Genomic DNA, 12,432 nt, shown 5'->3' with positions numbered 1-12,432 from the left:
GCTGGTAGTGCTCCGTGACGAAGGAGATTAAGTGGGCCCAGTGATACACCTACACTACACTTACACTTTTTGTTCCATTTACACGTACACACATTCCCTTCTTTTTTCTACACTTTCTATTTCTCCTTTCTCTTTTCATTTTATATTTCCCACTTTCCTCTACTTTTTTGCCCTTCTTCAACTTGCCTTTTCGCCCTCTTTCCCTGTCTGAAATCCTTTCCCGACTTTGACTTTGACCTTTTCCTGATTTTGACTTTTTTCCCGAATTGTGTCCTTTTCTCGATTGTGTCCTGTATTTTATTCTATTTTGCTTTTGAATCATAAATCCTCTGTTTGAGGTACACATTTGACCATTTTTGCAATAGTAGCACATATGACTAGTGAGCCGGTGCACCTACCTATTTGACCGATAATGGTCTACGACAAGACAAGACACTCATATATCGACCATTCGACGGGTATTTACGTTTCATTTTAATAATCCGCAATTTCAGCCATATGCAAAATAATTTGACACTTATACCCTATAGGTATGTATGTCCAAAGCACGTTCACCCCCCCCCCCCCCCCGTTAGTGGTTCCGGAGAAAAAGAAAGAATCTTTTTCGTAATCTTTTACCACCTTGCCTACCTTGAGCATCAAAAGACAGACTTGTACCTAATTTAGTGGTTGGAACTAGTTGCCGTATTTTAAAGGTATCGGTAGTGTGTAGTCTTGAAGTTGTAAATGATTTTGAATTTCCTGGTGCTATAATCAGATATGTTCAATACGTTTTATCTCGGTTTTACCTGTATTAGTAAACTGGAAATGGTCCAGAGCAGGGCCGAACTGTTGGGCTGTGTGGAAGTGTTTTCTAGGAAAAAGGCGCGTAAGCGATAGTGAGCATGTGGCTACGGCAAGGTAGTAACAAAAAATGCGAGTTCTCGAAATGATAGGAGAGCATTTGTAATGGGTTGACAATAGTAAGTATTGACAATACATTTGTAAACATAAAATAGAGCTGTATTACGCACTATTTAATTCTGCCACCTCCCAAAAGCTGTCCCACATAAACATGTCTTACAATGCAGAGTATTCAATTTTATCTGTAAATTTTGCAGTATGTGGTGTGCCAGCGTTGAGTGGAATAGGTATGGATTAAGAATAGTCCATTTTTTTTTCTTAAAAAAAAAAAAAATTCTTACACTCGTCAACTTTAAATGATTCACTAACACATTCTGATCTGTTATTGCCCTGCTGCGTGCCCAAATAATAGCGAAGTGCTGTGAAAATGATTACTTGATATCCTGCTACCTGCTATCATCTTATCCTACGATTATTTCATCACGAAATTCACCCCTAGTACCGTAGAAGTTATATACATGGGTGTAAATTCGCTTTACGAAGTCCTCCCTTATGGGAATTGATAGGCATACTTATGGTATGGAAACGACTGAGGAAAGTTCTTGAATGTTGGCCGTCACATATGGATGAAGTTGGGTTTATAGCTAGGTTGGTTCTTTTCTTTATCGAGTGTCCTTACGGCTAAGGGCTTAGCGTACGCCTCTTTGGGGTGGCAGACCCGCGTTTGATTCCCGCCGGAAGCTCATGTAATTCGAATCCCACGTTATGCTACAGGTCTAGACCGATATAGCCTTGCTGCTGAAAGGGACGTTAACCTGAAATCAAATCAAAAAGCAAAAACTATTCTATACTAGCTTAATACTAAACTCACATATTAACCGCAAGCAAGCGATAGCGAATAAAAGGCTTGTTGGTAGTCGGGCTTATTACTTCTGTTACTACGAATCAATGAGACTCCTGGCCAGCTTACTAGAAACCTGCCAACGAATAAGTAAAACACACTAACTTGTGTTTGGTGACTACTAAATGGGCAGGAATGGTATTTAACCGAGTCGCGGACGCCTATACTGCTGGGTATGAACGCCTATATTGCCTATACTACTGGTGAATTCGTGTGGAGGGTATGCTTATAAATTAGAATAGTGCAAAAAGTACTTGGTATCCCCTTAAATCACATGGGTTAGAGTATTTGCAATAGCTTCAAACTTCTAACTATATTTTTAAGCATAAAATACAGTTTTCTGTACTTGAGAGAGAAACTTCCATGGTACGGAAATTAATGGCTCCGAACTTCTGAATATGAGATGCCAGTTTCCTACATTGTGTAAAATTCCTTCGACAATAGAACTTAATATCACAATCCTCTTTAATATGAACTCACTAATTTTAACCGTATAATTACTATTTTTTGGTGGGGTAATTTCACCAGTGTCGACGTTTTTGTCATATAATCATAGTATGACGAAAAATCGTATTTTATAGCTGGTGTTCGATCCTTGACTCACTGTATAAGCTCGAAACAGTTATGGCTATGAACAGAGTGGTTTTCAATTACAAGATACTTCTTTTACTCTTTTCTAGGTGATCACTGTAATCAATATTTCTACCTATTCATATTTAGGCTAGGATGAAGGCGGTTTGTCGTCGCGATAAAGCATATATGAGCTTGTAAGCACATGAGCGAAACGACGAATGGTACACGCGTAAAGGAAGACAAGTAAAATGTGGCACATACGTACAGAATATGATCGAACACACAGGAATTGTTGCTAAACAAATAGAATTGGGAATTACGACTTTTGTTAGATGGTCACTGCAGACTAGCTTTGAAATGCAATCACTCAATAGTATCGTTATCGGTCAATGCACTACTTTCACATATTAACAACTTGTGTAATATTTTTTCGTTCTGGTATAACACATTTCAGTGGGAAATTTTCATATTATAAACTACTGTTATAAATCGTTACCCAAAGTTGATTCGTATGCGCAATTTCAAAAATGTATATTACTTTTTCACCATTAGAATTTTTTATGCACTCTTTCCTGACGATGCTTAAATATCATAGGAGCCAAATTTTTCTTTTTCTGTTTTACACAGTTAAATATATTACTCACAAATGTCAACAATTCACGTTACCATTTCATTCATATATTGTTTGTATGTGAACCAAACTGGTACATTAATTTGTAATATCTGATTTAGATACAAATTCTGCCTTACATCGGTTCCATTAAAAGTTAGAAAGCTTACAAATGAATTTATGGCTTATTGGATATTATATGGGCTTCTTAGTAGCGGCGTTCCTTGTCACCGTCACGACAATCCAATGCCCAGAACATTTGTGGAGTAAAAATAAGGCTTCTTAAAACAGGAAAATTCAAGTAAAAAAAAATATACTTCCAAAGTAAGACTAAAACAAAGTTAAAACGGAAGCGGGCAATAGCACAATAATAACTTCCAAATTATAAGAGTTATTACTAAAAAATCAGTCATAACCGGGAATATTTAAAATATAGCCTCACAGCTCGTGAACAATTCCAATCTCACTAACAAAACTCAAAATACGATCACTAGGGACCAGGCCAACTTACAGAAAACAATGTGTAAAAATTGTTACATACTATAACGCATTTCTACGTAGTAACTATATTGTGTGTGTTGGCATTGAATCTTGTAAGTAATCCGTAATAAAACATTTCTGCAGCACAAAACATGAATTACTCTTGTCAGCATCATTGCATTCAGTAGATGGATTTCTATTTTGGATCCTGGGAGAGTACATGTGATTTAGATTCTACGTTAAGCTATATGGTCAACACCAGAGTGCCAAAACGGACATCAAACCCCAATGCAACAAGTGTCTTTGAACTTTGTCATTCTTACACTAATTTAAATGTTGTAATGTTAACAATCTTATTTTCTCTGGTATGCTAGACACATCCTGTATTATTATCTCTCATCCGTGATAGTGGATGCAGATAATAACTTCAGTTGCAGTGAATAGTCCCAAATATTCATGCTGTCTCGTCCTCTTAAATAGCCCTAAGTGGCTTTAGCTGAAACAAATACATTCAGACTTGGTTGCTCACATTGCTACCAGAACCAAATTCTAAATGTTATAAATTATATTCAACTTTCCTAGTAGGAAAAGACTTCAAACGTATGACGAAAAAAACTCACCAATGGATAAAATCCTTCTGACAGCGGTATATTTAGGTAGTCAACGACAAAAGAAGCAAGAAATAATATCAACTCTTGTCTCTCTCGAGTGGTTAATTTCAATTAGACTATTTTTTCCTCGTTCTTTGGGAATTCGTAGACCTTCATTATTATCAGTATAAAAAAAGTTATCAAAGAATTTCTAAAAAATAACAAAAATAACTAATAGGCAGCTTAATAAGAAGTTATATCCAAGATACAAAAAATAATTTCATATTAACTGCATAGGATTAAAATTGCTTAAATGCAACGAAGTTTGAAGCTTACCCAGTAAATTTTAGCGTGTATTATAGGGATATACGAGTACTACAAGAATTAAGCTAATTTCATGAGTTCGCTTACACATTATTAATGTAGAGAGATAAACAATTTATTTTCATACGTTTTTGTAACTTTTAAACTAATGGACAGAAAACGCTGAAATTTTGAACCTTGCAGACATCACCAATAGAATATTGTTTGGCATAATCTCTGATATCGAACAGTTAACAGTATTGTCCATCCAACGTAAAGTTTCATTTTTTACAAATTTAATTGCGCCACATTGTTACATATTTCAGGTCTACATAAAAAATGAAAACTTACAATAGCACCTTATGTATGCAGTATTACAAAATAAGGACCCTAGAAATAAAAACATCGAAAGTAACCAATTTTTGGAGGGAACTTACAGTAATAACGAAAGTCATACAGACGGGCAATGCACATCAAATGCTTCTTAATGTTGAATACTACGGTCATTCTATGCCCCATTTCGAACAAATAGAAACAAAATGGCAAGAAGCATATAATTTTGACATTTTAAAGACCTTACTTCGAAAAAGTGCTGAAACAAATATAATTAATAATTACCTCCATAATTTCAACAAACACAAAAATCAATGCAATTACAGCAATATCTAAAACCATTCGAAGATCATAAAAATTCATAAAATTTGATACACTGCTTAGTATGGCGTATTTGTAAAAACTTTCTGACCTTTCTTTTAAATTTACTTTGCTTCAATAAAATTTGCACCAAACTCTTAACAGTTATCTCTAGAACGGTTTCAGATATCCAGTCGGTGAAAATGATACTTTGATCTTGGTATCTGTTCAGGTATATAGTTTATATAGCCTTCCGAAATAAAGGATTTTGAAAAAATCATATTTGCAATTCCTTGCAATTTTGCTCGTATTCATTTAAAATGTTCATTGCTCCGTCTGTCTAGCTACCGTTATTGCACCAAAATTTCGATGTTTGAGACACTGTAGCGTTCTCAGTTTACAACATTCTAAATTTTCATTTAACATATCAATTGGCAATATGTAATAATATCACGTAGTGCAATTTGGAAGAAATACAAGTTTATATTTATTGGCGACGCTGGAGTTCTAAAGAATATTCCAAGCAATGAATGTCCCCTGCCGATATTTGTTCGTCGAAAATTTTAGTGCTTTCTGTCTATTAGTTTAAAAGTTACAAGGCCGTATCAGATAAATGGTTCTCTATATATACGGTAGCTTGTTTCAAATCTACATGTTAAAACTTACAGTATCATATTTTTTGTTCATTGTTGCAAACTGAGGAGTCTACTGTATCATAAACATTCAAATTTTAATCAAAAAGCTTCTATAGCAGTAACAATGCAAGTGAGACGAACAGGCAATACATATCCAAAATACTTCTGCGTCTGTTATTGTAACCATATCACGGATTTTGCATGATTCGAACAAGCGTCTCAAATTTTACTCTTTCATAAGATTTTCTGTCGTAAATCTACTTAAATAAGTACTTCTTCCAATTCCATAGGTAGCTCCCAATAAGGTTGGAGATGGTAGTAGTGCCATTTCTATGAGTTTGATGTTTAAAACTTGAGACACCTCGGTTCCATTCTTGACGGGAGCTCATGTTGTTCGAATTCCACACTAATCAGTAGATCCCGTCTCGTATAGCTACATTGTTTAAAGGGACGTTAAAGTTCAAATCAACTCAATGATATCAAACTCTTTTCCAGATATGGTCAAGTTAGGAGCACTGTTTAAAATTGTGTAATTCCGAAAACGTGATAGAATTACACTTACCAAAAGTATTGTCGTAATTTATCGAAAGCAAAGTAAGTCAAAATTTGATATAAGAATTTTCCACAAATATATCAATTTAAAAAATATAAAAGAATTTAACACATTAAAAAAATCACGGGAATGTTTTGATGTATCGTAAAACTGTACCGGAATATTTTGAGGACTGATATATTTAAGAACCTAATTCACATTCACTAATAGGTGAAAAAACCGTATATTTTGAGAAAAAAACAAATAAATAAAAAAGGATGAAATAAGGCTCAAATTGCCTGAGCATTCATTTTAACCAGGAGGTAAGAAAGATGAAAGCATTTACTCAATATTTACAATGCTATATGTACAGGATGGCCAAAAATTAGGTATAAATTCCCGTACTGATCAACCCTTTGCTTTTAGTATCGTTTCTTATTGTTATTCATAGGTTGACTTAATTTCTTTATCATTTGTTCTTAAAGCCTTTTTACTTATATTTTAAGCTCGCAACAGCCGAAGCAAATGAACCATAAGCTAGATTGTTATATTTAATCAGCGCAGAGGTGCATACCTAATTTTGGGCCACCCTGTATGTCACAAATACCTAATAATTCACAATTCTAGATTAGGTTGTCGGATTGCTTATATGCAAATACAGCTTCAAAAATTTACGACGTTCTTAATTATCTTAGTGCCATATATACTGTATCAAAACTAGTATTTTAAATAAATTTAATGAAGACTTTTTGTTTGCCTTATATAGAAAGAACAGAAATGAAAATCAATTATCGGTTTCTTAGACATTTTGTGGAGAAATAACAGTTACAATACGGTTTTTGTTCTGAAAATTTATTCGATAAATTGAAATATATTTGAATAAAACGTTGTTCACATAATTTAACAGCATAGTGTGGCCATATCTTGTCCACATATTACTTATCTAACAAATTCCACGCCAAATATTATCATGTGTAGAAATTACGTCTTTTCTTATATTGTACTCAAGAATATCTTGTCTAAACGATATTCGATCTTTGAAGAATTTGAAAATGCACAATTCCATGAAAATGCACAAACCATGTTTCTTTCAAGTTTCATTTGACCATATGTTCTTAATTCTCGAAAGAAACATTTCTTTGTTCTACGTTCAAATACGTTGTTTACTAATAATACTGTACATTGTTGAAGTAAGCGCGCTCCCTCCTACTAACCTAAACCCTAAGCTATAGGAGTATCTAATTTCCGACAAAAACATAATGTCAACAAAATATGAGTGTAATTAACATTCAAGAAAATATGTTTTAAAACTGCATGAAAAAGTACCCTCTCATTATTGGCCTATTTTAACTGCAGAGAACTGACACAATTGGAAATTCCGAGAAAAAAAAGATCACTTTTTTTTTTTTTTTTTTTTTTTTTTTTTTTTTTTTTTTTTTTTTTTTACGAAAGTTACCATGGAATATTTATTTCAATCTTCTGAAGGAAAGGATAATTCACTGATATTTGACTGTCGTCACCTGCAAGAATGCAGATTAAAACTTCGATAAACAAATACATCACATTATGCTAAGATCGGATAATATTTACGAGAGTTAATGTAGAACAACTTTTATAAACGTCGAAAGTGGAAAAATGACTTGCTTGTCTCGCTTTATTTTAAATCCAAGCACCGAGGGTAATTGTGATGTCTCAAAAACTATGCTCCCTTTTCTACTAATATCTACTGTTTCACGAAATATATTTTGGATCATATATTTTTTTTTCTTTAATTTAGGTGTAAGAAATTCATCCCGTACGGTATTATGGAGCCAAATTCGACGCTCATTCTAGACGATTGAAATTTCAAGCACACAGTATGACTGAAAATCGCGAAAGAAAATATTCTGTATATTCATCAAATTTGAATAAATACAAAGAAAAATATCTCAGAACTGTAAAAGAAATGGGATGGGGTCCAACTGTGTAAATATACTCCTCTATTCCTTACCTATATTAACTCCTTGCAAAAAGAATGATTGGGAAGCCTCATAGAAAATATACGACATGTTACACCCAAATCGATCAATTTAAAACGAAAACAATTTTGGAAGATTCACACTTCCATTGTCAGCAAATTTTAATACTAAACTCTGGGATTAATCCCCTATCATATAGAAATTAAGGAGGTAATTATACAATGCTTTCTAATCTGCAAACGAGAACGTTCACTTCTTCTTATTTTAAGTTTAAACAGTGGGAATGATTGTGAAGTCTCAGAAAATATGCTCTATTAATATATAGTATAATTACGAAAGTTAGTTTGAGTTGTATTTTCATTGAGATAATATACAGACTTACAGGTGCCCCGATGCGAGATCTTTCATGCTATCAAACTGTCATATATCGAATCGATCCGCCATGTTGGAAGTGAAGAATGAGGTATTTTCACATAATGTTCCATACTAATTTATGTCTGTTTTATTGTTGATTCTCTTTCCTCCTACGAAAAATTCCCGACAAAAAACCAATGTTGTTTGGAATTTCATAATATGTCACAGGTTAATCATGTTCTTTCTTCTTTTACCCGGTAACAGTCAATATTAGACTGTGGTTGTGTATTTGTAATAGCATTGGATGAATAGGCATATGCATTGTATTTACACTGTCAAAAGGCTTGCACAGACTACTACCTAAAGACTTGTCAAACTATTATTAACTTTGTTTATTTACTGAACTATATGTTTGAGTTGTTGGAAATTTTGCCAAAATTATGAAACATATAAGTGTTCTGTGACACCTTGGCAAGGCAACTGTTTGGTTGTGAAGAGAGTAGGCCTATTTTGCCTACGCTAAAAACACCTAATGATGGCAGTTATCGCATATCCTCACTCAATGTTAAAAGGAATATCTCTCATACAAGTCGCATCTAATTTATCAATATTCTGTACAAAAAAAGAAAAAAAGTATATTTGTAAATGGGTTCACGTTCATTTTAGCAGCAGTTCTACGAAATTGAAATTTTGTATTGGCATTACTCGAACAGACGATTCTTCCAAATGTTGACACACTTCTTATATTCCCAGAGTAGGTTAGAGCTTTGTACTTCTTTCATCACAGCACGCACGAAATGAGGAGCTCCATTACTACTTGCAAATTGACCTCAAGAGAGCTCTCTATAAATACAGTATGGACATGCTGCATAAAAACTAGTCAAGTCATGCAGGAGCGCAGAAAGGGGCCCGAGCGTTAGCGAGGGGTACATACGTAGGGAGCAAGCGCGGAAGCTTCGAGGGGTATACGCATAAACAAGGATAGTGGAAGAGCACTCTTACACAATACTTTACTGTCACTCAAAATTCATTTCTGTATACTGCAGGCTGACAGCAGTTACCTATATTCACACTTCCATTTTTTCGCGAAAAATGCTTCACATCGTATTTTACCTATAAATTTTCTATTTCGTAGAACCATTTCCTCGAGTGAACCCTTATATTTCGCATATAGTATATAATTATTATTATTTTGCTGGAATTTACTAGTTAAAAATAACAGGGTTTACCTTAAAAAGTACTGTCGTAAAGCGCACAGAGAATAACGTAAAGATTATAGCATTTGGTATTCAAAATCTACGGTAATTTTTAGGTACTTGTTCCAAGTTTGACTTCCACACATTTTCTTAATTTTCATTTCGATTACATCTGCACCATTGGAAAGATTAAGTTTAGTTAAATACCACAGGAGCAGAGCGCTAAAAAAGATGATAAGTAATACAATATATGGCAGGTGTAGATAACTAGCGCATCATATGTGTACGATGATAATTTATAGGCAAAATACAATGTGAAACATTTTTAGCGAAGGAATGGAAGTTTGAGTATAAGTATTAATGTGAGTGCACATCATATTGAAATGAATTTTGAGTGATAATTAAAGTATTGTATATGTAAGTATGCTCTGCTAACAGAAATACAAAGCTCTAACTTGCCTTGTAAATGTAAGAAATGTGTCAGCATTTGATAGAACCATCTGCGTAACTGAATGCCCATATTGCGTAACAAACATAATTTAATTTTATTCTACTTTTTTATCCTTTCACAAGCGCATAATGAAGCTACCTGTGATAATCAAATTGGATACATTTGCTATCTTGGGGATATCTCGAATCGCAAGCTACAATCGAGACCACATTCGAATCAATAGTGTGACATAGGGAAGAACACCTGTAGGTGTTTATTTTAGCTCAATGCGTATCGTTAAACATGGTTTATATTTTTAAAGTTTTTGGAGTTACAAGTATATTCCTGCAACATGCAGTGAATTACAGGTATACATCTTTTTTATCAACCTTAGTCTTAATAAATTGCAATTCCGAAATGTAAAATTATTTATACAAGGCTCATTTCTGGGAAGGCGCACAGCATGTTTCATCAAATTGTAATGAGTTTTTTAGTGTTCTCGTAAAACAATCGTGTGAACCGACACCCAAATCACAATCGAGTATAATAATAGCAGCTTCGTAGACCCTCGGAGTCTCTCAATCACTGGCTTATAGATTAAACTCTAAATATGGAGAGACTGTCGTATCATTTACACTAGTCACAATATAGAATACAGCAGTGCTACAAAAACTTCGCAATTTATCCTATCTGTATTGATAATTACAAAACATATTTAGTTTTTCATTTTAATTTGTACATACATTTTTTCTCCTTGTAGGTACTTTTGTTACCAGTTCTTTAAACTGAAGAAAAGGACTAAAATCCTACCCTTGACGATACATCTATACAATTCGACGTATATAGATATATATATAGTTGTTAAAATCATACCAAATATTGGAGATCACTTAAAAATAGTAGGTGGTAGGTGATAATGGGAGAACAGTGTAACACATACATTGAAGAACTTGCCATCGAAACTGAAATTGAGTGCAAGGATGAAAATAAAGCTTTTTATGTTGAGGAGGATCCGCTGAAAGTGAGGGATAATCTGTTTCCAGAATCTACAAATGAGAATATAACGGAATATGAGTTCCTGCCTTCCACTTATTTACCAAAACCAGAGTCGGAAATTATCGATGAGTTAACACAGGAAACTCCTTGTGATAATAAGTTAAAAGTTGAGATGACATACCCTTCTGTTGAACCCAGCGAAACAACCATGGCAGTTATGAGAGATCATATAGAATGTTCAGATATTGACAAAATTCAAAGGTAAATATTTATATATTTTTACATTTGAATCTACGCGTGTTTCAGATATCTGAAGGGAGAGCATGTTCTTGTTTTGCTTTCTTCATATAATGATAAACTTTCCAAAACAGTACGTAAGAATTTCTATTTTTGTTTCTGTTATTTTCCGCTTAATTTTTTTTTTTCGGATGCGTGAAGTATATTATTTGAAGCGAGGTACAATAGATTTTCGTTTTAAGTAGTCTGAAAATGGCGTTACGAAGACAATTTACGATTCTGATATTACACGAGAAAGCACGAGTAAAATTTAGGCTGGTATTGGGCATAAAATGCCCTTTATTCTATGAAACCGCATACTTTCAGCGTATCAAATCTATCATTAAACCACAAACAGCTATCTGTTGAAAATCAGCAGAATGGTAAGAGTACGGTAACTTCTTACTCGTAGAATTCTGCGATGTTTACAGTAAGACGCCTGCACATGTGATTATTATTAAATAAACAGTAGTATTTTGTCCTTATAGTTCTGTTGCTTTACTTTTTCACAAAACTCGCTTAACTTTCACAAGAATCGTCGCAAAAAGAACCATAAATCATCCGCAAGGCAAATAGTCAAAGAGTATACTGTGTATCAAAGATATAGGATGAACAATTCATCTTGATATGCCTTTGTAATTTTCAATCTAAGTAACAAAAAGCTGCCAAAATTCTGACCTACGTAAATATCGGCTAGGGGACATTCTTTGGCATACCTTGTAAAGCCACAAGGTGAACAGTGTTGGCAACTTAAAAGTCCTCACCACAGCGAAATTAAACTACCGCTAATTTTAGAGTTTTTCTGTAATATCTTCAAAATAAATAAAAAAATTCGAAAAGCAGAAAGTAGTGAACTAGACAATATGATTTTGTATGTGATAGCTTTACCACAATTCACCTATCTGCTTTTGATATGCCGCTATTTACAGAAATCAAAAATTGCTAAATTTATCTGCAGTTGCAAATCGAAAACAGATAGATAAGTTGTGATAACGGTGTCGCATGCAAAATCTTATTGTCTAGTTCACTACGTTTTTGCTTTTTAATATTTTTGTTTGTTTTGAAGATATTACAGAAAAACACTAAAATTAGGGTAGTTTAATTTCTTTGTAGTGAAGACCC

General features: G+C 33.8%; 1 protein-coding gene across 6 annotated transcripts in view; it reads left to right on the top strand.

Annotated features, from left to right (window-relative positions):
* The first annotated feature begins 415 nt into the window (after positions 1-415).
* Positions 416-12,432, top strand: part of LOC145684360 (uncharacterized) — a 77,251-nt gene continuing 65,234 nt past the window's right edge. For 4 of the 6 annotated variants that reach the window (XM_081756593.1, XM_081756591.1, XM_081756587.1 and 1 more), the window contains exons 1-2: positions 416-530; positions 10,799-11,295. In XM_081756593.1, coding sequence (XP_081612719.1) covers positions 10,955-11,295 — 341 coding nt within the window. In that variant the 5' untranslated portion in view covers positions 416-530; positions 10,799-10,954. The other 2 variants (XM_081756590.1, XM_081756588.1) reach the window with 2 other exon arrangements.

Source organism: Thermobia domestica, chromosome 4, assembly GCF_964235325.1.
Source record: "Thermobia domestica chromosome 4, izTheDome1.hap1.1, whole genome shotgun sequence".
NCBI classification, from domain to species: Eukaryota; Metazoa; Arthropoda; class Insecta; order Zygentoma; family Lepismatidae; genus Thermobia; species Thermobia domestica.
Note: the sequence above shows the minus strand (reverse complement) of the source record. Positions and strands in the feature narration are given on the sequence as shown.